At 45.6% G+C, this 27,287-nt stretch overlaps 1 protein-coding gene across 6 annotated transcripts in view; it reads right to left on the minus strand.

The window, feature by feature from the left end:
* PASD1 (PAS domain containing repressor 1) overlaps positions 1–27,287 on the minus strand; it is a 114,216-nt gene that overhangs the window by 30,635 nt on the left and 56,294 nt on the right. For 2 of the 6 annotated variants that reach the window (XM_037407687.1, XM_037407685.1), the window contains exons 1-3: positions 26,599–26,872; positions 2,763–2,854; positions 1,219–1,275 (exon numbers count right to left, since the gene is read on the minus strand). In XM_037407687.1, the coding sequence (XP_037263584.1) occupies positions 1,219–1,250 (32 nt within the window). In that variant the 5' untranslated portion in view covers positions 1,251–1,275; positions 2,763–2,854; positions 26,599–26,872. Of the gene's footprint in view, positions 1–1,218; positions 1,276–2,762; positions 2,855–26,598; positions 26,873–27,287 lie in introns of those variants that run through there. The other 4 variants (XM_037407686.1, XM_037407683.1, XM_037407689.1 and 1 more) reach the window with 3 other exon arrangements.

The raw sequence follows: 27,287 nt of genomic DNA on the forward strand, positions 1-27,287 counted from the left end.
GCTCACCGTCAGCAAGGAACACCTGGGGGCAACAAACACAATTTACGCTCATTTGAGCAAGACCATATCCTTATGTACATTTCAGTGCCAGTTCCCTTTGTTTCAAAACCACTGACAACAGGGCAAAGGTTGTCCTTTTTCTCCAGTGAAAGAAGTCCTGGCATCTACATGCTCACATTTTGCCCATCTCATTTTTATGTAGTTTTGTTTTGCAGTTAGTGCACACACACCACACACACATAAAGGTCAAAATGCAAAAGATTCCTTATTCCCTGATTTGTACTTGCAAAAGGAGCTTTTCAAGAGACAATACTGTTTAGAGACAACTTGACTGCAGAATAAAGTCAAGCACATGCTCTTGTATCTGTTTTGAAAATCTTCTGCCATGATCTGTGAAACCGGCAATGTTAAAGAGTCTGACTGCAGAAACCACAGGTTAGTTTCCAGCTTGCATTAATACAATTTAAGAATGTTTTATTAGGGTTTTCCCCTCCATTAAAAATAATAAAGGAGAAAGCAAATCCATTCAGGTTCTTCCAAATTGTTCTTTCCAATGCTCATATCTGAGATAACCCTATTTTCATACAACCTCTTCCAGCAGTAATTAATTTTCTTTACAAGCGTATTCATGACGATACATGCTTCCGGTGATCTAGACCGAGCGCGGTATGCAGAAAGCATTTCCATTCATATCCAGATTGGCATTTGGAGGTTCTCAGATCCAGCATCTACGTTCACAGCCATCTCTGGTTTGGCACTCCTGTACGATGACTCATTAGAACTGAGCCAAACGCTTCTCTGAAGGGAGACTAACCCATACCTGTGCTAAAGCAGGACTGCTCTCTAAGTTTCATGGGGAACTCTACCAGAGGTGGGCAGCACTGCATGATGCCAATAAAATCACAGGTCGGGAGTCCTGCATCAAGATAATAAATAGCCATGGGATAACATAAGATTCTGACGGCACAACAAAGTCATTTAAGGACCACTCAGCTGATTAACCCATCGTAGGGGTGGTCAAACACACTACGAGAAGCTTGAAAATGGTGGCTTAATTACACTGTTTGTGGTCCACTATACACAGCCTGTAAATTGCACGGGGGTTTTGCCTCAGACAGCAGTAGTCCCAAGTACTTTTTCAAGCACTGGACAGCACAGCATTTACAATTCTCCCCCAGGAACGCTATTACTCTCAGTGCTCTGTGCATCGCTTCATACCTCTTTGCCCTGTCCTTCTCATCTTCATCCATCAGTTCGTTTACACGACACAGGGCTCTGGAAGGAAAAGAGAGGAGTACTTACTGAGACATATTCCCTGATTTCCTTGAGGATGTCAGAATGGAGCTAACTGGTCTGTACTTTCTGATCTCCTGGATGTTTCAACCTTCCCTTTTCCAAACTCCACTCTTGTTACATAGTATTTCGCTTGTTCCATCAGCTGCTGAGGCTTGAGAAGTGAAACCGTTGCTGTAGACCCAAACACAGAGCTACAATAGGTGCAACTTGAGAGTGGAAGAGCTAAGAACCAGCAGCCCCTCAACCTGCCTCTGCACTCCCCTCTGCCACAGCCTGGCGAACCCTGCTGAAGCACTGAACTCTGCACAGGAATCAGCATCTCCCCTGCAAATGTGAGGGCCGATTTGACTCAGATGCCTGTACCAGGCAGCACTGCACCTGGTTGTGTTTTGGGCAATTAAATAGGCTGCTGGTTGATTTCAAGTATTGCAATGCTTGAAAAGCATCTGAGATTTCTTTCCCAGTGGAAGGGCATAGAAGGAAGAAGGAAACTGTGCTAATCCCCCAAAGGATTAGTATTAGGCAACAGCAGGGTACTATCAGGACATCTAAGAGATGATACGACAGACAGGTTTATCCAAAGCATCCTGCAGCCAATGACTGCTGCTTGCACTGGTGGGCTCACATCATCCGAGCTGCGTCCTGCCGTGGGGGGTCATATCCAAGAGACTTCAAGTTAAAACTCCCTCACCTGGCAGTAACCAGGGAAAAAAAAAGGGGAATGTGACCGGGGTTCCTGGAATTCTACACCTTCCTGCAACAGAACAGTCATCGTGGGCTGCTGTCTTTACCTCAACTGTTCCTGCAGCACAGGTAAGGAGAGCCGTTGGCAACAACTCCCAGTAAGGACACGGTACACTCAGGCTCTGAAATGATGGAAACTTCAGCACGAGGGTAACTCCTTCACTGGTGACTTGCCTTCTGTGACTCAGAGGGCTAAGCCCGAGGGACAGGGAGCCAGGCAGGTGCAGGCAAGCCAGCTACCATCATTCCACACCGCCTCACTTGGGTCAGCTCTGCTGGGTTGCATCCCACTCAGGAACAAAGAGGTAACTGCACCCGTCCCCAGCATCAGCACCAACCTGCCTCCACCTCTAGCGAGCACTTTCACTGGCAAAACCCTCCCACCCCACCCTGCACCCAAGGGGCATTTTTCAGAGGGTATATCCAAATGTTTTTCCCTGCTTTGAGACTACTCCAAGCTCAACTTGGTGGCTGTAAAAGTAACACAAAATAAAACCACCCACAACCAAGAGGAAGTCAAAGATGCTGCTCGTGGTAAAAGCTACAAAAATTTACCCTTCCTTTCCTGCTCCGGGACAAGGGTCTCCCTCCCTGCAGGTGACCTGAGTAGAAGAAACTGTATGATTTCTTTTGTCCCAAAATATGAATGCACTTCATGGGGGGGGGGGGAGTGGTTCTCACTGCTTGAGTCACTGAAAGCTACAAGCCAAATTAGAAATTACCTGTTCTATTCCTCAGATTCATCAGTCCAGACTGACGGAGTGGGATTAGCACTTCTTATCACCATGTAAATATAGACAGAGAAAAATTAATCCTGGAAGGAAAAGCAAATCCAGTTAAGACACAGTTGCAGGCAAGACTTAGCCTAGAGAGCAGCAATCACTTCAAGCTGAAAAAGTCTACCACCATAAAGTAGAAATATGCTTAAGTATAACTGGTGAAAGCTCAGCAAAGCCTCTGGGAACAGAAGCCGAACCACGTTCCAGGGCTCTTGGCTCCGTCGGCACCACCTGCAGCCACAGAAGCAGGTGGGAAGCCACCTTGACCACTCATGTCCAAAAAGCCTTGTGGCCCAGCCAGCTGGAGGAATGGCCCTCCTACCTTGGGGCCACTCCAGAGTCCTTCCAAAGTATGACAGTTTACCTGGCATGCGTGCTATGAAAACCAGCGAGTATGACCCATACTTCACCTATCCCATCCTGCAACCAAAAACCTCCTTTGAGATGAACACGATCAGCTAGAGCCAGCGCAAGCCACAACCACCCACCTGTGGATGGATTTCAAGCCTCCCATTCAGCTTTGCTACTGACGGGACACACACCTCTCCTTTCTGTGTGCAGCTGAAATGGTGACTAACGAACACCCTGAACTCCTGACTACACCTACACCACCGTGCTAATCTCTCTGAAACCATCGCTGTTGAAACTCACTTGGCTTCAGACGAGTCTCACTCCCAGGAAGGACCCTGATGCAACCGGACTGTGCATGACTGACAGTAATATCTTCAACAATAGCCAAGTGCTGGGCTTCCAAATCTACCAAGCTTTTAATGCCCTTGAAGTCACCTTCCCACCTTGAGCCCAGGTTCATGGCTGTTTCTCCTGTTACCACGAGTTCCAACATTAGCTCAAGAGACTGCAAAAAGCTCGTGGCCACTACCAGGGGTTCCACATTTGTAACCTCGGTGAACGAGCAAACACAGCCCCACAGTTTTGCCATCTAAAGGACTGGCAAGAGTTCATTTCTCCAGCTCATGAAAACACCTCTAAGGGAAGGAAACACAAGAAGGTGGCTGAAGAACCACTGCAAGAGACCCCCATCAGGCATGCATGTTGGAAAGGGTAGCTGGGACAGGGTAGGGGCTGCTGCTAAGCACCACAAGCAACACAGATCCCAGCCACTGATACAGTGCGAGTGCTCTGCAGGGGAGGATTATGTGAGCAACACGAGACAACGGGCCAAATTCCTGCTCATTGCAGCTAAATGAAATTATGTCAGTCCACTTGCTCAAAAAAATCGGCTCAAAGAAAGTGTGATACAGTCATCATGAACAGTAATATAGATGCTACCTGCAAGACCTCCTGCCACAGAAGTACAAGAGGAACATCTAAAACACCTCCTGTGTTTCAGTGGTAAGTGAACCAGGTAAAAAGTGCAGTTGGGATGAAGGGATCATTTTCAGTTTGGAACATGACCTTCCAGGGAAAATCTCACGCAACCCCCAATACCCTCAGCAAAGCTGCAACTGAAAACAACACGTGCGCAGCAAGTTTAAACATGGTGGACCTGCTATGCTTCTGTTCTCACAGTCGTCATACGCTAGTCAAGTTACAAGCTATTATCCTGGTTCAAAAGGAGCATGTGATCTTATTTGTTACCCTATTGAGCTATCACAGAACCGAGGTGCTTATCTTGGTCACTGCTGCTCAGCAGTCAGTGCTGTTTTATCAAAATCATACAGTTGTTTTTCCCCTAGAAGAATGACCCATACAGAAGTTTTGCTAACTTGTAATCATTTCGGAGATTGATACAAAGAGAAATAAAATTTCGGAGTTGGTATAAAGATACTTTTTTTTTTTTAAGTGATGGGTTAAATTATAAAGAATGCATGTGAATACACAAAACAGATTTACCACAATTTTTCAGGAACCATTTTTTGTATACAGGCTTAAGTATGAAAAAAAAAACCCCACCCAAAAACAAACAGAAGGATTTTCCCTCAGCTTTGAGCGCAAAGCCTTATGCAGAAACCTTCACAGTGCCTTGCCCACAGGTTGTTTAACAACTGGAAACTTCCAGGAAGCCTGACAGGTTTTCTGCCTTGTCCGTGTGGCTGCCCTCCCAGCCAGCCTGAACAGCCATAGGTTGAGAGAAGCTGTTGGGTCACGGCTAGAGACAGCAGCCCAGCTAATGCTCACCAAGTCTAAATTGGGAAACGAAGCCTGGATTCTCCAGTCTCTAGCAGCAGGTATCCCATTCCGCAGCAGTACGGCTGATGTAAGCTGCCAGGGGCAGAGGAATGAGGCTTCCCCGGTCTGTCCCAAGAGGACACCCCTAAAGAACGTGAGAGATGTCCTCAGCCTACACCAGACTTCGAGGCTCTAACAGAATAAACGGCCATAAAAGAATTCAGAGGCCCAAATACACAGATAAGGCTTTTTGCATGATGCAGCAGTACGGCGAGCTACAAGAAGTCTTAGTAGAAGACACCTAAGGACAAAATATTCTTAACTGGATTAAGCACTTCAGGACTACATTTAGCTAAGTGCTTTTTGTCTTGTTATGAGCCAGAGCTAAAGATAGTAACCAGAATACTTAAGAATAGTTTCATAAGGGTTGTATACACTCCTCAGCAAGATAAGGCACTTAGCACTACTGACAGCAGTATGTCTGCATGTTAAGAGTATTTTAAATAGCTCCAGATAGAACCTCTTTGACCTTAACTGTATTAACCAGGGGGATCAAAATTTATTTATTGCCTCCTGAAAATCCTCTCCTGCAACACTTGGAGAGAAGGAATCCTAAACTCTATGGGCAGGTAAAGAGAGAGGACACTTGTCAGTGCTGCTAGCTTTGTTTTTCAGCCCACCTACAGCAGGCAATATCAGCTTTCTCACAAAGAAATGCACATCCATCATTGCTTAATGCCCTCTGTAAAGGGAAAAGATTTTTTCTTCCCTTGTACAGGGAGTCTCAAAAAACACTCACAGCATTTCAAGGGCAAATTTTATTTAGACTTTTCAAATATCACAGCATTTGAAGTTGTTCCTAGGTTTACAGAAAGGGTAATGTAGTATGACAGCCTTAACAAGACAAATGGACTTCTCAGACACACAGCTAATAGTTAAAGCACTATTCCATGTCATCTGCAATATTCTGGCACATTTTTTACTGAAGAAAGAATGGGAGAGGGCATTTTTTAAAAATTCTTTGTTTTGCAGAACTGTCTGACCTCAGGAGCTATCTAAAACTGTGCAAACTTTTCACAATTTTGCTGCAAGTCATCAAAATATTAACATTACCTTTGGACAACTCTTAATGGAACATCACATTAGTAACGGCTATCCCCTGAAATCAACAGTTCCTATGAATGCATCATTATAGCTTTAATTTTAATTATTTGGTTATGTCACTGATGGCAAGGCAAAGATCACTCTTTGAAGGTAACGCTGCACATTTCTTTGTGATCAGCAACAAACAAAGCTTTCATCAGTCACCTAAAAAGGGTCCCTGAACCCATCTAATTTGATTGCTTTTCCTAAATATATCAACTGGTCTAACTAAAAATATTATCTATGCATCAAAACTTTGTTGTGCTCATATTTAAATTTCCATAAGATTTTGCATTTGAGTAACATACAGCAGTTAGAGAGTCTTCAAAACTATACTGTAGGAAATATTTTAATTATGGAAACGTGCTGTGCTAATAATTCCACAGATTTTACATGCAATGCATTCATCAGAGAGCCCCCAATTACAAGAGGCAGCACTTTGTGGCACAATGCAGTCATAAATAAGAGAGCTAATGCATCCTCCAGCCATGCGACTTATATACCAATATGCCAATGTTTCATTCTTCTCGAGGAAACAGGAGGGCATGACTGTGGCTGACAGCTAAACAGATGATTTAATTTTTAAAAGGCAGAATTTAACCTCTTCAGTAAAGCGCTACTGATTCAATTACAAGATGCTAATGCAAATGACATTTGGAAAACCAACCAGTGCCACTGCATCGTTACAGCTGTTTAGCACAGAAGTGCTCAGCACCTCCGTTCACGTGCCGGAGCACCGAAGCCCTGCCGCCCGTCCTGTGCTGCCCGCCGCACGGCCACCCGCACAGCCACCCCGAGCATGGAGCAGAGCCACAGCAGCGGCTCCCACCGCCCTCTGCTGCAAAGCTCCTTCTCTCATACTGAGCAGGCTCGATGGCAAACATACCCACCTTTGGGACAAACATTTCTGGGCTACAGCGAGCGGGCAATAGCAGCAGCAGCTGCTCTGTACGGCTACAGCATTACCTCTGCCCGGGTACCCCACAGGGCACTGCCTCGCCGCTGCTGCCTCACAGCTCAGCGAGAAAGCACGACATGGAAATGCAAAGACTAAAACAGATGTGGCAAAGGAGTTGCATCTCTGCGTTACTTGACCTACTTGCTTAATTTTTTTTCTGCTTGTGTTTTACCCTCTCCTTTCCTTGCCATGTCTTGCCTTCTGTTGTCCTTCACTCTCTCCTGCTCTTCTTTCGCTTATCCCCCCTTACTTAACATCCATTGGTTTGCAATTCAGAGAACTGGATCTTTCTTGAATGTGGTTTCTCTCCATCTTGTTTCTTCTATCATCTGCCTTCATCTTCCTGTTGCTTTTTTCTTCTCCATGTTCTTCACTTTCCTCTTCTCGAAAGAAAAAAAAAAAAAAATGATCACAGTACTGACAATCTATCAGCCACTTAATTGTGGGAACTCTTGGCTTGCCCAGGCCTGGGGCATGCACGACTGCCAAATTCTGGTTAGGGACACACTGCCTTAGGGATCACGCTGGTGGGGATCAGATGGGGGTCTTCAACATGGTTGGCTTCCATACCACCTCGGTCCAGGTCCAGAGGCACCAGGTCCTGTCCTGCTTGACAGCTCCTAATTCCAGTTCCAGACCCTTCGCTTCTTCAGAGGAACTGGGATTCCCCCCAGTTCAGTGGTAGAGCTGTGCAGCTCCATCTTCTATAGATCTCTCACCCTACGTCTCTGCTGCAGGGTGGCCAAGGGAAACGGTCCAGCACAGCACACTCATCCCTGCAGCTAACACACCCCTTCACTCTGGGGTGTCAAGGCAGGGTGACACGCCATGACTGTACCTGTATCTTCACACATCTTTGTTCACTGGAACAGGAGTAACAGTGGTGAATCGCTGAAGGAACCAAATATTCTGTGTCCTCTTTTGTTAATCTGCCCGAAGCGGACTGTTTGTGCCACCACTGTAACTATTGCATCTCAATGCGCCCACTTATCTACAGCGTACTCTTCCCTGGTTTATTGAGCTCTAAATTTAGCTTGTTACCTGTGACAGATTTATGACTACATTCATTATAGCGGTAACAGCTTCAGACAGAAGCTAAGAGGTGCCCAAAGAAAATGGATTATACAAAACAATACACCATAAAAAAAGGCTGTAACAGAACACTGTGATTCAGCACAGAAATGAAATGAAAGATACTGATAGGAACAAAGTGGTGTGTTGTGGTTTTTTTGGGTTTTGGCTTGGTTATTGTTTTTCTTTAAACCAGGATATGCTGTTTTCTGACAAAGAAAGGGGGAAAGAATTAAAAACTAACAGATACTTGAAAAGAAATGATGATTACTGGAACATTTTGTTCTCTAGGATTTTTGTCAGATCCTGGAGAAAATAGATGGCCAAGTTTGTTCTGTTCCAGCAAATTACAGAACCTTGCAGGGTAAAGATACAACATTGTAGAGTATTATTTAAAATGGCTGTAGGGTTTCTGTATCAATAAGGGCATGCATTTAATTAATTCTATCAATTTGTCCAATAGCCCCTTAAAACTCTCAAAACATGGCAAAAGGCAGAACTGCTGATTCACAGCCCTAAGCGGTACCAAACTGTACTTCTACTGGCACAAGCAGGGTAGGATAAAAAACACATATGCAAATAATACTTCCTCTGCAGTCTTGGATAAATACCTGTATTCATTTGTAGCCATTAAGTTACTGCAGGAAAGGTAAATGTGTTTTGTAGTATGAAGTGATGATATTTAACCTACAAACAATTCTTTAACGCACCTGATTCAGGCAGACACAGAACCAAATCATCCTCAAATAATAACAGTTTTCCCATGTGTAGGATGAGAGCAAAGGCAGTTGTCCACAGTTAATCCTTCAGCAGAAACCAAGATGTGTGTTTTCATGGGACTATTTCCAGGAAAGGCACATACAGCTAAAGAGAAGGCAGCAATATTGAAATCTAACAGTCAGCAGCCTTTTGAACAGAATGTTCTCCACAATTTCCAGCAAATATGAGTGCTCTTTAAAGCTCTGCTTCTGCTTATGGCTGATCCTGATGGTGCAAATGCATGTGTGTGGGGGTGAGTGTATAAACACACATATAAATAAACACATTTTACTTCAGAGCCATTTGCAAAAAAAAAAAACCCAAAAAACAAACAAAAAAACCCCACAAGAGCAATTTCTACCAAGGAAAGCCATCGTGACATTCAGGATGACTCCTGCACTGCTCACCTCCTGAGGTTGGAAATTAAGTAACCATTCCTGCTGGGTGCATGCAAAGGGAAGGTGAGCAGAGCTCCCTCTCTTCATGCCTCAGGCCACTTTCTACCATATTCTCTTCTCTGGCAAATCACAAAGGATGGGGTGTGTGTGGGAAGGTTAACCCAATAAATTTCAGCAATGAAAAGGGCGGCTTAACAGGCTAAAAAAACCTCCCAAAGCTATTGCATCTGCAGCTTCAACAACACAGGCAGCATCTGATCATAAACCCACTGCTGAAACGCTGGCTAATTTCAGGGTTTCATTCAGCACAGTTCCAACATGATCAGAGCAAACCAGCTAGGAACATTTTTTTAAAAGAAACCAACACTCCCTGCTAACTTGACAGCATCAGCTTCTGCACCTGCTGCAGAACTGCCTACAACGTGGGTGCGGGGCACCCTGACGCCCCGTGCTCTCTTCTCGGGGATCACCAGCTGGAGCTTCTCCCTGGGAGGTGCTGTGCGTTACTCCCACCGAGAGGACACGGCGTGCATCAGCTGAATTTATGGCATTAAGTGAGGTCACTGGGTCCTTTTTCGGCTTCGGGTTTTGTTTTGGCAACTATGCAGATACTAGGACAAACATGTCAAAGCTGTCTTTTTGGATGTGTTACCCTGAAATACCTCTTGTAATTCCTCTTCTCTTCTATGGGTGAAACTCATCCCAAGCAGACAGCTACGTAAAGTCTACGTGCCATTAAAGTACCTACTTTTAAGCCTTGTGCTTTCCCTGTGCACAGAATAAATGTAATCACTTGACAACAAAGAAAATCAGCTAGCTAATTAAACTAACTACCTTCTCCTCTAGTTTTCTCAGCAAGAGAACACCCCCAGCAACTACCAGTTCATTGAAAGAGGCAATAGTAAGTTCATGTCCTTAGCTCTTCTCTTTTTCTCCTGGAACAACACTTTTTTTGCTTTGTTTCTTCTTCTCAGTCTCATATTAAATGCATTTCAGATGCCTGAGGATGGTACAGATGAGGAGATGAGCACTTGTGATTCATGTTTGCTTCTGCTGGAGGTTGAACTCATAATGCAAAAATATATGCAAAGCTCAAGGGCTGCTTGCCTGGCACTGTGAAAGCAGGGGCTTTCAGCGGGGTCAGCAGTGGGTCCTGGGTGGCTCCAGGACCATGCTTCCAAAGTGCTCTGCTCCAGTGAGGAGAAGAACGCTGTGCATGACTCGGCTTCAAAGTCCATCTGCTCACAGATGGCAGGATCAGCAGATGGTGGGAGCGATTTGTGAGCTGGAGGATTTCTCTCAAACTTGAACATCTTCTGTCTATATACAGTACTCCCCTGGCCACTGCCCTACAGATGTGTGTCAGCTCACTTCAAAGTCCGATAGCGACCACAGTCAATCTTGGAGTCAGGATGCCCCCGTGACAGTGATGCACATTCTCATCATCCATGAAAGCAAGGAGAGTCTTCCAGCTCCCTAGTCCTTTAATGAAGAAGGAGCCCGACACTGTCAGGACTCTCCCACTGCATGACCATATGTTTAGCATAGTTGATCCACACCTGCACGGTAGGTCTGCCCCTTTCCAGCAGGCACAGACTGACCGTATGTGACACAAATCGGAGCCTCCTGGAAGCACACGACTTGCTGCAGCTGCGCTGCCCCGTCCACACTCAGCGCTACATCCCTGGATCCCCCCTCCAAGAAACAGCAACTCCGCTGCTCCTCTGTACCTCCTGGGAAGCACACGGGAAAGCAGCTGGATGGGCTGGACACTTACAGACAGCCGGCCAGCCTTGGCTCTGTCGCTTCTGTGCTTCCTCAGATTCGCTTGGTCCTCTGCACGGTCTGGGGAGCCCTTTGGCTGGTAAAGTGGGAAGTCTTGGAAGTCTGGACCTTGTTCAGCATCCTTTGATTCCTGCTGAACAATGTCTCCTTTTTTGACGCTTTGCAAGCAGCTTGCTGCCACCCTTTCTCTCCTTTAATGCTTTTACATCGGGAAGCCTCAGCACGCTCCATGAACAGTCATCCATCCTTGTAGTACAAGTGAGGAAACAGGGGCACACATTTTAATTCTGTCTCTTTTTACCAGTGTCCCAGTTTTGGGAAGCTGAATTTGAAACAGTAAATGCAGTTACAGCCTAATTTCCAGTAACACTGAAACCCAGCATAAGCACCTACAAATAACGCATATTTTGGAAATGCTCGACCTAAATCATTGACCCAAGGTCACGCAGCAGAGTTAAGAAGTGAATCCAAATGTCCTGATGATTAGCTCTGTCTATTGGCATTCAGTCAAGTCTTCCCTCCTAAAATAAGCTTCCTGAAGTGTAAGACTATAGTCTTAGAACTTCTTTAAATACGCAGCACTGGTAGGAACTGATTTTCAAACGAAGGAGGGGAGAAAAAAAACCAGTTTGTTACTTTTTCTTCAAGTGATCACTGACCAACCAACGAAAGGGCAGCTCAGAGTCATTTGATCTCAAACTCCTTATAAATAAAAAAAAAGGAAGATTCTTCTCCCTTTTCAAACAACACCAAGAAAAAAATGTTCTGCCACAGTAATCCTAAACCTGAGTAATTTAATCTGCTCTCTGTTGCAATCTGTTTCCCATGTGTATCACCAGCCTGGAATTTCTGGAACTCAATACATAAGGAAGCTATTCGAAAAAAGGAAATACTACGACAAAGGGATTAGAGATAGGTCTGAACCAGACTGAAAGCCTCCCTATACCAGAGGAGAATTCAGCACCAGAGTTCAACTTCTTGACTTCAGCCCAAATCTCAAACCCAAAGACTACCCAAATGATGAATTTCCTGGAGCCAGCCCACCTCTCACCTCAGGTTCAGAGACAGAAGAAATGAGAAAACAGGTTGAGGAGACCTGCAGCGGCATTGCAGCAGAAGTGGAACAGCACTAGCTGTCCGAACAGTTCAACTGCCCCACAGAATAGAATATTTCAGTTGGAACGGACCTACGACGATCACCTTGTCCTCAGGGCAGACCAAAAGTTAAAGCATGTTATTAAGGACATTATCCAAAACGCTGACAGGCTTGGGGCATCGACCACCACTCTAGGAAGCCTGTTCAGTGTTTGACCACCCTCTTGGTAAGGAATTGCTTCCTCATGTCCCATCTACATAAAAGGACCTGTGAGAAAATTATAAAGAGCTTTAGTAGTTAAAATTCAAAGTCTCCCATGCAAGCTTACTTAGAGTTTTATCTACTTATCCATTAAACGAATATCAAAGGATTCACTGCAGCTGAGCTAACTGACCTCATTTTACATCTTTGGCTTCATGCTCCCAAGTTGAAGCATGAGAAACAACTTTACCCTCTCGGTGTGTTTAATTCCGAAGCATTCCAGGTATAATGTGCGCATAAGTCAAAAGGAATTTAAACAAAGCCCTTACATTTCGAAATTTGTCTTATCCCCATTTGGCTCTGAGAATTTCAGCTGCTTTCCTTAAACGATCTGCTCACATCTGCTCTCCAGCTGAGCTGTGTTCATGCCCCACTGACCTTACCGCTGCCATCTCTGTAATCTTGCAGCTGAGAATAACCAGCCACGCACTCAGTCCCTGTAAGCGTCAAGAGCCTTTCAAGGAAGAGGAGGTAGAAAAGAACCAGCCTTTATATAACAGGGAAAAGGATTTCAGAGAAAAACCATTGTTTGACTAAGGTAAGTAATGGGAGCCGCACGCCTGAAGTGCCCTGGTCCAGCTCCCTCAGGCAACGAGAACCGGAGGCGTCAGCATCTTGCAGGATTATACTCTACAACGGCAGCTGGCAGATATTTTTCTAATAGAGAGCCCAGCAGCATTGTTCACACTCATTTGATTCTATTTGCTGCTGTTCCTATTCAAACTTGGCTAATCCGATCAAGTTATTTCTTGGCCTGTGCCTTAAAGCTGAATAAGTAAACACCTTTCATAAGGTCTGAGCCCACTTGTTTCAAGTGTGTGACTAAGGGCTAGACTTCGACATTACTTTGAGAAAACTCATCTCATTACTCAGAATTCCCAAAATCACTCACAGTTGTCTTGAAGTGGCACTTTTCCACCCAGTGTTTTACTTCCTGCGCTACAAGTACATAATACAGTTGCAAAGGGTCCCAAACACCAAATACACATTCGTGTTTCAGCTGTCCTAAAGAACAGCTCTTTGAGCTGAGAATAGCTCATAATGAGTTAGACGCCATGATGCAAAATATTTTCTGTGGCTACCAGACCTTCTCCACAGATGTCTCTTCTTGTTTACTATGGAGAAGGCAGATGATAAATATAGTCAGCAAATGCATTTTGGACAAAGTCAAGCAACATAGTATTTGCATTAAGTAACACTACAAGACTCAGACACCAGAAAAGATGTTGACCCCCGTGTAATTCCATCACTGTTATACCAAGGATGGATTTGAACTACTGAAGCTTACAAATTTTTTTCAAGAAGAACTGCTGCCACTTATGTTACTGGTATTGTTAACAATAAAACCGGTTTTTCTTTCTTTCTTTAAAACACACCCCCTGCTACTTCTCTCTGTCTTCTCCGAGGCACTTTTAACTTCACATTCAATATTCTCTTTTAGACTATCTTGCCCACATCAGTTCTCAACCAGCTACTCAAAAGACAGTTATTTGTTTTGAAAGCTTCAGGAATAAAAGAATATTTAAACAATTAACTGCAATCATATTCATCATCCTGCATGGTGCCGCTGATACGCACCAGAAATATAATGAGAAAGCAAAACTTTCCTTCAGAAAGAAGAAAAGAGAAGATAAACATCCACAGATCTCTCTCGCTCTTATTACTTTCTTATCTTTTTTAGACTGCAAATGTGTCAGTCACTGTAACACTTTCATGCTAGGTTGTTATTGTTACACATATTATGCACAAAGACCCAAGGCCTCATTCTGTCGTAGGTGAGATATTCACACACATACTTTTTTTCCCCTTGCAGTTTATTTGCATGGCTGGCTGGATAATCAGCCACAATAACAGAATGTGACTCAGCACAACTGAATGTCCACTTGCTTTGGGGATTCTCTTTGAGGTTGGTTTTTCTTTTCTTTTCTTTTTTAACTATTTAAGACCGGAAAAGATGTGTCCCTCCCAGATAACACTCATGCAAAGAAAAGATTTGAGTAAACACAGAAGCTTGGGGGAAAGGATCAAACAGCAACACTTCTGCTACCATGCCCTCAAAGAGGCTGTGGTCTCTTTAGCCCCTCTGCCCAGTGGTGCAGAACACACGGTCCCTCGTCACCCACTGCAGCGCGGACCGGCAGGGATTTCTCGCTGACAGCAGAGGAAGGACGCAGGACACAGAACTGGTCATGTCCCACAGGCTGGGTAACCCTGAAATTAAGGACTTTTTTTTTTTTTTCTGGACACCTAAATGCTGTCTGAGGATTACATTTGCACAAGCATGCAGAACATTTTAAAATATGCTTTATTTCCTATCTGCAGTGGCCTGGTACTAAGAATCCTCCTAGTGTGAGTCAAAATCAAGACTCCAACACACCAGTAAATTAAATACACGGGTCCATCTCTCTCGAAGGATAACTCTCCTTGACTAAGTTAACAGCAGCAGCAATGGCTACTGCCATCCTCTGAGCAGTGCTGCCTGTGTGGCTGAGGCCAGCAGGCTGTACCTATAGATATCTGCGGGCCCTGCTTTTCAAGTAAGAGACCAGAGCAGCTGAAAGGGCTGCAGTGTGAGATCGCAGCTCACCTGGGACAGACTCAAAAGAGCACTGAAGAGCTTGGCCCTTCATTTAGCCAGGTCCAATGACACATGCTTCTTTTCTGAGCCATCTATGTAACTCTTGGGTGAAAACAGTGGGATTTGTGCTTTCCAGAATTAGAATAAACACGGATTTATTACCTGGGGCTTTCCTGACCAAAGCACCTAAAACCATAAACCTATATACCAACAATGTCCATACTGTATTTAACACAACAAAATTAGGCTGACCAAGAAAATACACATTAAAACCAGTCGATGGAAAGAACCATACTGTAATGTACATGCATAAAAAACGAACGGGTACAAAGGGAGCTTGTTTCTGTGATAATCTGACTATGTAATACCACCAAGGCCAGCAAGATCCCTGACAAACATCTACGCAGTAGTATGAAGCCAGCAGCAGAAGTTAAAAATGCCCATGACCTTTAGCTGGCAGTCCCAGTTTCCTCAGAATTTCACACTGTGTTCAAGAGGCAAATATCATCTGCACTCCCAACCTCCTCCTTTCATGCACGGCTTTTGTGCATGCCTCCTAAAAATCACAAGCAAACCATACAATAGTTAAGCCAAAACTCAAGCAGGGAAAACATTCAATTAGGCAGAGAGAAAAAGCTAACTTCCCCCTTCCTTTTCATCCTCTCATCAGCCTTTCTGCAAAAGATGAGCAGTAAAATTCCTACATCCCTGAAATTAGTATTACACCCATCCTGATTAAACGTTAAAGTTTATTCCAATTTAGCTTAGTTTTGTTCTCAACCAGTGAGAAGCGCAAAACATACAAGAAAGGAAAGCCATTCCTCTAATTATTGCTTATGCACAGCCAACGTTTCCAAGAGCCAGCAGTTATCTCATGGCAAGTGCACGACAGGGATACAGAGCACCTAGTCCTGGCTCAGCTCCCAGCCAAGGACCACACTCACCACCCGGGCTTGGCGTCGGGTGGGTAGGTGCAAAACCGAGGCAGAGGACAGACGTTTTGGTGCTCAGGTTGTCATCTTCCTGCTGAGGCCAAAATTAATTCCTGTGCCATGATCCTGTCCCAGTGGCAAAACCTGCAGCTTCGTGCTCATCCTGCGGAAAATGCTGCATGTTGTGAACTAGGATGGAGCTGGTCGTGTTTATTAGGGTTAAGCATGTTTGGCTCTTTTCAAAGTGAGCCCCTGGTTATGATCAATGCTGTCACAAAAAGTAATCTGATGTACCTAAGCTGGTTTTTTTCTACATTAAAGTTTAAATGAATAAGAAATCAAGTACAGTACTACAAAATGCTTCTCTTCAGCCTTAGAAGCTTGTTTACCATTGCTGTAGTAGCTGAATTGCTGAATGAAATATTTACAACTATTCATGCAATCAAACTCATTTTCCTTAGGAAATAACTGATTAGGTATCTCACATCTGTTCCTGACAATGATTTAAGCCTGTGCTGATCCATATCTAGACCTGACATGAATGTTAATGCGTTAGAAACAGCCATCCTTAATAGGAGGGTGATGACAGGCTAGCTGGGTCTGGTGGCGATGGACTGCAACTGGGAAGTTCTGTATCTACAGGTGAAGGATGACACAACCAACTCACAATTTTCTCTAACCTTATGACCTAGGACTTAGGAAGCCTGGCAGGAGACAGAAGGTAGAGCAAAGCATGACGCAGAATTATCTGGAGAATTATCTTCCTGTCCCTGTCAGAAGTTTTTAATATCTCACAGATGTTTGCTTTCTCTATGCAGAGCAGCATTCCTGCTTCGCCAGACTCCGACATTGCATGTCAACCTTCAGCAACATTTCCCCATCAGGGCTCTTTGATTGAAACTGCTGCAAGTGTTGCAAGGCTGGAAGGAAAATCAGCTGCTAGTAAAGCTGACTGAGATGATTCCCTAATAAAGCATGACGATTGTGTCAGGAAAGACACAAAAATAAATTCCACATTTTTGCAGAAAAAATAGTTGCTTTATGCACAGTCAACGCCAATGCACCGCTAGAAACAGAGAGAGAATTCTAACTTTCACTTAATCTGATTTCATTCATCCAGCAATCCTCTTTTCCACAGGAAACTTATCAAAGAACTTAGAAAAAAGCAGGAAAAGAAGCAATGGCTCCAAACTTCATACCCTTCATTTCTGCATAGAGCAAGGGAGAGATCTTCATCCCTCTCAGGCCAACAATGTTGTGTCAAAAATGCTGATGACAGAAGAGATGATCTGTACTGCTGCTCCTCCTGGTAAGGTGCGTCCACTGAAGTACCTGCGCTTCCCAAGTTCTGACACGGGCAGCTAGGTCAGAAGAAAACTTTTGGCAAAACCTATAATCACTAAAATTTTTACTACAAGGTCAAGGAACCAAATAAAAACAACTGAAGAAAATGAACATTTGCCTGCAGAGGACCTTGTAGAGCCACAAATCTAATATAAATGAAGTCTATATAAGTGTCTGAACAGTAATCTCTGGAACAGTCAGGAATACCTCATAAAAGTAGATTTCAAATACAATCCAAAGAAGATTAAATTGACAATTCATCTCTCTTAGGACTTCGATACATCATAAATGTATCATATGCTCCTATGTAAAGCAGCTCATTATCTGATTTATTCACTGATATCTCTTCTTATTCAAACAATTCAAACTGGACTATATTAGAAAATCCCAGAATAGTTTCCTTGGCACTGCAGCTTTTGAAATAAGATGATGGTTTATATTTATAAAATTTTACTTACCGTGCAATCAAATTCATGTTAATATAATACACTATCTCTAAGGGCAGTTTTTAAGAAAGATGCTATTCCAGCTGGATCACTTCTTAATATTCATATGTTTTCCTCAAAAAAATTTAAAAATAATCAAAACACAGAAGTTGTTCTTCCTTGTTTTAGTCTTTTTTCCATATCTCAAGTGGAAACAGAGATTCTGCTCTATTCACAACAGCCTACTAACAACAAACTAATCAGCCTAACACTCCAGATCTTGACAGCTCTACTAGTCACCTTTTTAACAAAATAAGGAATTCAGCTCCAGATTTGAAACACATGCCCTGGATAAGACAAAGTTGTGTTTCAGCCTCATTTCTTCCCAGATAGTTTAGTGGCAATTTTAGTCCATTGCCTTTATTCTTCTCCCATTTGAAGCAATGGATCATTGCCCTTTCCAGACAGTATACTAGCACTACTGCAGAATCATATACACTCTCCTATTTTAACAATGTTATTTGGGGACCTCTCCTTCCAAACTCTGAATTATTTCCAGAAAGCAGCAAAATAGAGTTGAAGACAATTTTCCCATACAACAATATTTTCAGCAAGAGTTCCTGAGCTGTGCAATAATTGCCCGAATAACCGACTTCTGCTCTGGGCCCGGTGAGACATAGATACCAGGAGGTCTTGCAGCTGAAGAGCCAAGTCCCGAGAGATGTGAAGATGCCCCAGATAAGAAAGTGATTTAGCTGCATAGAAGTCCACGCTCCAGCAGAATGAGCAATGAGAATTGTCTGTCCCAGGACTGGCACCCAGGGACCAACGTATACTCCCTCTGCAATTACACAGCTCCACATCACTGCTGCCATACGGGAGGCCAACCCCAGAGCTCACGGCAAGAAAATAAACTCATTTTTTCTGAGTTGACACATTGTCTCCACTAATGACAGGGCTCTTTCAATAAGCAAGATTAAATAGGAAATGTAGGTGTTAAGATTAGCAGAAAGAGTTTATGTTATTAATACTTCCCACTGTGCCCCTTCCATTAAAAGCTTGCCCCAAAATGAAACCATTCCAATTATTCTATTTGAGAGAAAAAGCAAACTGTTGATACTCATCTTTAAAATATACATCAGTAGCGGAGCCAACCGAAGTTCCGCCTTTTTGCCGCACACAACTCACTAACACACACGCTTAATACACCACTTAATAAAATTGCATTGGAAACAGCTTGACCAGAGTGAACATTTTTAATTTACTGTAAACCGTGCCAGTGTACATTGCACTCAGAGACAAGACAAACAGGTTTATGGTCAAACTTCCTCAGCTAGGGGTGTGACCTTCCCCAGTTATTACAGCCTCTCTAATTGCTGCGTTTGCTGGGACAAGCCAACAGGGGACCAAACGCTCAGCATCCTCCTCTGTACATAAAGTTACTTGCAGTTTGCACAGCAGAGCCTTAAACAGCCTAAACCCAAGGGCTGACTCCCAGGGACACTTATTTTTCTCTTCAGATACTCTGAGAGAGGTCCTCACTGCACAGAAGCTGATGGAAATTCAACCTTTGCCTTCATCAGGGCCAGGGGTTTGTCTCAACCCCTTCAGGCAAAGCCTCTGCATTTGCTTGAAAATCTTCCTATGATGCTGCCATATCTATGCAAAATAATTAATGGCAACGGGAGCTATTATCACCTCATCTATTGTTCGTTTATTTCTACAAATAATGGCTTACTTTGTATGTTGCTTATGGTCAAAACTTCATTGTCGTGAAGCAGTGCACCACACTGCGCTGTGAGTTAAAACAAGATTAGAAGTAGGCTGAGCCCAGGAGAGAACAAACAAACCTTAGTAATTTCTTTGAAGCAAGTGCGTACGCATGTGTTTGTGGGCTGAACAGATGAAGCAAGAGAGGTGATTAGCATTTTAATGGATATGATTCCTGCCATTGCTACATACTCGAATATCTTGCCTAAGATTGGGCAGTTTGTAAACAAGAATAAACACACCGACAAATATCTTTGTGTTTATCCATCAGCCAATTAATCCATCTGCCTGTAGCTGGCACCCAACAAAGCACCTCACACTGACTTATAGATAACACAGAGGTGAGAGGGAACACTAATCGTGGGGGGCCAGGGCGCAGAGCAGGGCGGCTGGCAGCTGCCCCTGCAGCACCGCCACCAGCCAAGCCTAGGGCACTCGGTGCAGGACTCCACACACTTCTGTTCCGTGTAACAGGTCCCGGAGAAGCAGCCCAGCAGGACCGAGGTCCCGGCAGCTGATGGAGGGTGACGTGCGGGGTGGCACAGCCCTCCAGGCCACGGGAGCAGTGGTGCAGGGAAGACCAAGCCCTTTGCTCTCCCTGCCTGCTCGGGACCCCTGGGTGTTAGTGACCCAGCGGGAGGGTGCCACAGTTGTCTGTCTGCTCCGCAAAGGTCACGTGGCACTGGTGTTCAAGGCAGTTGTTAGCCAGCGTCACCTCTTCAATCACATCCAGTACATGAACATGGCCAGCAAACCATCCTGTGTCATCTTCTACCACCAACAGGAGGCCATTCCCAACTGCTCACGGGTGCGCTCGTGTGTGTTTGTGTCTGTGTATCAGTCCTCCAAAGTTAGGGCTCCAACGTCTTGCTCCATCTCCCTCCCTCCTTCCAAAGAGAAGATATATTTCAGCGTTCTCTGTGACAATGTTTAGCAAGTCTCTTGGTTACCATAGTGTTATGCACTAAAGAAGTGTCGACAAATTAATCAATTGTACAATTGTGTTTGCTTAAGAATGCAAGGCACAGTCGGATGATTCAATGCACTTCAACAGCTCCGTGGAGTTTGGTTAACACACTTCCTCTTCTGCCATCTCAGTATTATCCTCATCTGCACTGTCATTTTTCCATATTTCAATTTCTCTTTACAGGCAGCTTAGCAGGTAGGTGATCTCTGCTTCAGGCTAAGTCAAGCTGTTTTCCTTCTTGCCTGCCTGCTTGCTTTCTGCATTTTTTTTCCTTCTCTCTTTCTTGTAATAAGATGCACAAGATACAATTTTGGTATAGGAAAGTTGAATGTGTTTTTAAAATTACTAATCGATCACTAATGATCAGCAAGCAATTCTTTCTTCTAGAGGTTATCCCTCACATTTTATGGAATTTTACTCTGATCAGCAACAGAGCAGAGCTGACTTTATGTGCAGCTTTTCAACTTGTTTTAGGAATATCAGGTAGAAAGGGAAACACTCCAGTCTCAGAAAACAACACTATTAATGGCTGTTTCCCAACACCCCTTCAACCTGCCGAGATGCACCAGGAGCCACAGAACACATCTTCATACCATACAACAAACTTATGATACACATGAGAAGCAGAAAAGACTAAACTGTGTTGTGACACAGAAAAGGGCAGGTGAAGATCACTGCCTGTCCTTGTATCCACACAAAGCACATTAAACAATGCTAGCAACAGATCCCAGAAAATACACCATAAAGTACAATACGGTTACTGGCAACACAACCTGAAGGAAAAATGCCTCTCTGGCCCCAAATCTTATGAACAGGTTAAACCAGGGAGCATGCCAGAAAAAACCACAGGCAATTGTGCCCGTCTAATGCTACAAGGAGACTTTGCTCTGCACACTTTCAACATCTAGTGCTTGAGAGGAAGGCAAAATGGGGGGGAAAGAGATACAAATCTGCAGCAACAGGGAAAATTCATTCTTGCCTTGGCTGCCAAGAAAACAGCAGAAGCCTTGATGCATGCAGTTAATAGTGCAAACAAAACCAAGTCCATTCTCCTTTCAACTTTACATTAAAAATAAGACTATACTGAAGACCAAAGGACTAACTCTGCAAACTTAATTTCCTATCTCCAGGAACTCCCTAATTTAATTGTATAATCTCTTTCATAAGATTATCAAGATCTATCTCAAAACTACCCTAATTGAAAGACTATTACACAACTTCAGTCCTTAGGTAGCTAGAAGCTTTCTTCTAATTTCCCAGCCAAATTTATTCATGACCAACTTAGCCAATTTGATCTTGTGCAGATGCTATCTTTTGACTTGGTTGTTCTGCCTTCTTCCTATTTAGTCCCAACTATGTATAAAAAGACCTACTGTAACCTGTCCCTTCATTTGTTCAACTGGCCAGAGCGAAACAAATTACACTTTTTAACCTCGCTTGGTACAACAGACGGTCCATTTGTGTAACCACATCTCTAGCCTGCCTGCTTTGTAATTTAGCATTGTCTTCACTGGGCTGTCTAGAGGTATGCAAAATCCCAATGGGCTACTCCACGAGCAACGGAAAGCTCTTGTACCGATACTCTGCGTGGCGATTTGTACAATGATAAAATCACACTTCCCTGAATCCCTCATATTCTCTTCCTCTGATATCTAAGGACATCATAGCTCACTGCTTGCTCACTTGTATCTCCTGACCAGCCAGTGCATCCTCATCTCTCCCTTCTGTCATGGACAGCTGACGAGCTCCTGTTTCACACTGGAAATTCTTGTTACTGGTCTCCACGCTTAAAACTTTGCATGACTTTGCAATCAGCATTATTAAATGTCATTTTATTTCTATCACTCCGATCAACAAAGTCATCTAAATTCCTTTCATATGATAATCTGATCCTCCTGCATATTGGCAATACCTCCCGAGGTGGTGTCATCCCGCACAGCTCCTGGGCACACCCCCAGACCGAGCCCACAGGTCAAAGCGGCTCCCTTCAACAGGCGCAAGCCAGGTCCCATGGGAGCAACAGCACTAATCTCTCTCCATCCTGATGACTTTCTTTGAATGCCTCTCTCCATTCAGACAACTTTATTTGCATGCAACTGTCGCACCTTTTCCTCAGCCAGCTTCTTTTCCACCTTTCAATTCTCATATTGAACCACCATCTTCCTATGAAGCAGCAATGTCCTGTGGGGCACGGTATCAAATGCTTGGCTTCAGATAAACTACATTCCTGCCTTACCCCACCTAAATAACCTGTTACACAAAAAAAGATGTTAGATTAGTCTAGCACAATCCATCTTTGATAAAATCTTGTTGTAATTTAGCCTGCTTCCTCATTATTTCCATGTCTAATTATTCTTTCCTACAAGATAGGCCATGAGACACTGTGCGCTATGCATTCAAACCAGCAGGCCTATAGCTCCCTGCATCACCTTTTTTTATTTTTTCACTGTCTAAGGACTCTGCGTACAGGACACAAATGCTTCTCCTCTTCTGTAGCTGCAGTGCCATGGGAGAGCCCTGTTGTGAGCCGTGCAAGCCCTGTGCAACCGCGTTCAGTATTCCAGGACTTGGATTACTGGTACTTCTTCATTTGTCTCACTATTTAAGTTTTGCTTGTCTTTGTTTTTTGCTGTGGGTTGGTTTGTTGGTTGTGTTTTTTTTTTTTTACAAAAAAACCAACTTCACTATGAATAGCTTTCAGTCTTCTGCAGATTTGTTAGTAATTACACTCTGTTCCAGATTCTAAAGAAGGTTCTGCTTTCATGAGAAAGTTGTGTCATTATTTAGGGACATGAGTTCTCCTTTCAGTGTAGGCATGGCTAATTTCAGTTCTGTGTAAATTGACTAAATGCAGGTTTTGGTTGAACCCAAATAAGCTCATTCGAACCAAAATAAGAACGTCCTTACATAAGGTCACATCAGGTTAATCAAATCACTTTAAAAACAGACTTAAACTAAATTGGTGTAATCTCCCCATGTAGACAAGGCCAAAGCCAATAATGGAATATGAAGTAGGTCAAAGTCTCTCATTCATTGCACACACCTCTGTGGTTTGACTGAACGTGGTGCTTCTGCGGCCGAGCAGATGTGCAGCCAGCAAGCCCAGCTGCGTGCAGAGCGCCTGCCGATGCCGCGCCACCCCCCAACCTCACCTAAACCTGGGCTCCGGTGGGACTGGAGCAAGAAGAAAGGGGCTTTTGCAGGGCTTCTGCACAGGGGCACTGGTCGTTCAGCACACAGGCCACAGGGCGAGAAGTCACACTGTGCTACACAGTCCTGTATGCACCAAAAGGAGCAGAGAAAGAAGGAAAAAAGAGAAACAGTCTCAGTGTGGGCAGCGGAACAGGGAGGCATGGCAGAGCGGAGGCCCACGAGCCCGCTGGCTGCGGCTGTGCCTGCGGGCACAGGGTCACCGCTGGAGCGGGACAATGTGCAGCACGTCGAGCAGAGCGTGGCCTTAGGTGAGCAAAGTTTGGCCTGACAGAAGGGCATCATCCAGGGCAAAACAAATAAATACAGCTTTTGTACCTGCCTGACCTCCTTAACAGAGATTTGGAACTGAAGTGATAACAGAGCGTATCATTTTAATAATACCAGCAAAGATTGGTCCATACTATTTTGGTTTTTTATAGATCTTACTATTTTGGTTAAAGCCATATTATTCCACTAGAATCCATAACTGTTCCAGTACAAGCCTAGGTTCAGTTGTTCTGGTATAGGCACACAGCTTATTCCCCCAGTCCTGAAGGGATGAGCTATGTTGGCATTAAAACCTTTGTATCCTTACATGTGAATCTTGGGAGGTTGTGTAATTTAGTACAAAACAATAACACTTCTGTGCACAGATAAGCCCTAGCTCCAAACTGTAAAGCCATCCTACTAATTTTTTGATACCACTAACGATCAGGAGTTGGATTTGACATCAGTATCTCTGAAATGCATTGCTGCTTCCAACACCATGAGACTTTAATTATGAACTACTCGTTTGCTAATTTTAACCTTTAACTCTGAGCTAATTTTGAGTACTTGATGTGTGTCTTAAACTGGTAAAAAAATTTAATACACACTCTGGGTGGCTGAAAACCAGGAACCATTCACTGCCAAATTTCACTGAAGTTTGCAGTTTATCAAAAAAATTTCAAACCAATTCTACATTTTCCTCTAGATCATGTATCTCTAAGCTCTGAAGGAACTGAATAAATGAGCAGTAAGCAACCACTCCAAAAGCCATTTGCATTTTTCCTGTTACATCTTCCAGAAAAATTCTAAAGATTCAGTAGTAAACACGCTTAGCCCAAGAGATACGAATGCCTCCCTACCGCACAAACGTCCACTTCTGGCTTAGCTCCTGAGCCTCCTCTCCTCATTAGTGCTTGCTGCGTTTGTCAGAACTTCGTCAGCCACAGAGCCCCGAGTGCTCATTACGGTGCATCAGTGCACAGGGTGCTCTGTTCCTCCACAAAGCATCGCTGACACGCTGGTTTACTCTGATTAGCACATTACAGGAAAACGATCTTTTTTTTTTTTTCAATACAGTTTCTAGAAAACCAAAAATCCAAATATATTTTTCTGAATGGAGAACTACGGTGAGGCATGGCAGCCCGGGAAGCTTATTAAAATTACACAAATTATCAACCAACAGAGCAGACGTTGCAGTACGTTCAGCACCAGGGGTTCACACTGCATGCTCCTGAAATCATCTGCTGCTTCGAGCAACATTCGTAGGACCTATGAGGACTGGAAAGCCTGCGTTACCGAAAACATTAAGAGCTAGCTGCCTCTGTAAGGCAAGTTCCATTTCCAGAGCTAGGGATTAGCAAGCAGCGATCCAGCAAAACAAGGACAGGGGAGCACCTTCACCCTGCCTAAAAATGAAGCGACTCCCTTTTCCCATCTATATACCAGAACGTCTCGTCCCCTTAATTAAATCAGCACGCTGCTTTCACTGCACACAACAAAATAAACTCGGGCTAATAAATAACCCTGCCCGCCTGGGTGGTGCTGCACCCTCGCAGGTGGGTAAAGCGTGGGACATTTCAACAGCTTTGATTTCAGGCGCATCATTTCCAGGGCTACTCCCCTGCTGAAGAGGACAACTCCACTCAGGGATCAGTGCTAGCTAGCACCTGGGTGCCAGCTGTCTCCCCAAAAAGGGGCTTTTCCTAAATCCACTTAGGAGGGACCTGCTCTGCAGATGGCTCAGCAGCCTCCTGCCTTTGGGGACCGTGGCATTTTACAAAGGGCAAGTGCTCCCTAAAGCGCACATGACACCTCAGTTATGAATCACGCAGGGCTCAGCTCTGACCTGGGCTTCCAGCACGAGCCACCCAGAGCAATCTGTTTGCAATTTCTGCCATTAAGGACCAAGGCTGGGAGTTACCATTCACAAATCCACAGCTGAAACCTATGAGGGACTTGCAAAGCCTTCACAATTAGCCACTTACGATGTAAGCAGTCCGTAAAATCAAAAGATACGATAACCCCGGTGGGAGGAGTAACTTTTCAACCTGGATTTTTGATGCTATCTTTAGGTGCAAGGCTCTGCTTGGAGGTTTGTCCCCACCGTGTTTTCTGACAAACGCATTCCCAGAAAGACAGAACTTCAGGGCAGAACGAGAAAACTGCCGTCAGGCCCATTTCAGCCTCCCAGAATTAAGTTCCCCCCCGCCCCCCGCCTCCGCGAGCACCCCGCGGCTCTCAGCTGTGTGCAGTCCCGGGGCTGTTCCCGAGCCGGCGGGTAACGGGGGCTGCCGGTGCCCGGCCGTGGGGATGCGGCCGCGCTCCGGCATCCCCGCCCGGGAGCTGGGGACCCCCCTCCCCGCGCCAGCCCCGGCGAGCAGCCTGCGCCGCGGTCCCCTGCCCGTCCCGCCGCTACATGGGTGGGTTTGGGGGTCGGTTGGTTGTTTTGGGGGTTTTGGTTCGGTTTTTTTGGTTTTTTTTGGGGGGGGGGGGCAAAGTCTGACGCCTTCCGTTGCGGCTGTACATTTTCCTCTCCAAAACTTAATCGGGACCGTCCCGGCGGTGCTGGACGAGGGCAGGGCGGAGCGGCGGGTACCGCGCACCCGGCCCTGCATCGTCCCCCCGGGTCAGCGCTGCCCGCCCCGCCGGTGGGAGCGGGGACCCCCTCCCGCACCCCGCCGCCCGCCGCAGGGGCGTACGTACCGTCCGGCAGGATGCGCGTCCCGGAGCCGCTCTCAGTGCCATGCCCAGCCCCGGCGCCGTGTCCCCCCGCCGACCGGGGTCACCGCCCGCCGCAGGGTCCCGCTGCCCGGCGCGGACATGGCATGAGCGCGGGCAGGCCCGGCGGCGAGCGCTGGCTGCGGGCGGGCGAGCGGCGGGACTTGTGAAACTCGCCTGCTGCGGCGGCCGGTTGTGTAACGCGGCGGCGGGCTGAGCCCGGCCTCCCGGCACTGCACAGGCGCGCTCCTCCCCCCTCCCCGCCGCCACCGGCAGCCGCGGCCGCCGCCGACCCGCCCGCATCGGCCCCCTCCCGCGTACGCCGCGCGGACGCGGACGGCGCGCAGAGCGCGGGCGCAGAAGGCGCGCAGAAGGCGCGCAGAAGGCGGGCGCGGCGCCCGCAGCCCGGGCAGGGGCACGGGGAGCGGCTGTACCCTCCGCCGGGAGGAGCCGGTGGGAAGTAGGTCACGGGCAGCGGCCCGCGGGGCCGCCCCGGCCGCCGGGACCCGCCGGGACCCGCCGTCCCCACCCCACCCCGGGCTGTGCCGGGCACCCTGCGTGGGGCAGCGGGGCTGGGGCCGGGCCGCCCGGCGGGACTGGGACTGGGACCGGCCCCGGCCCGCCCGCTGCCCCCTCGCCCGGGCTGCCCCTGCCCGTTCCCACCATCCCACCAC

The sequence above is a fragment of the Falco rusticolus genome, chromosome 14 (genome assembly GCF_015220075.1).
Source record: "Falco rusticolus isolate bFalRus1 chromosome 14, bFalRus1.pri, whole genome shotgun sequence".
NCBI classification, from domain to species: Eukaryota; Metazoa; Chordata; class Aves; order Falconiformes; family Falconidae; genus Falco; species Falco rusticolus.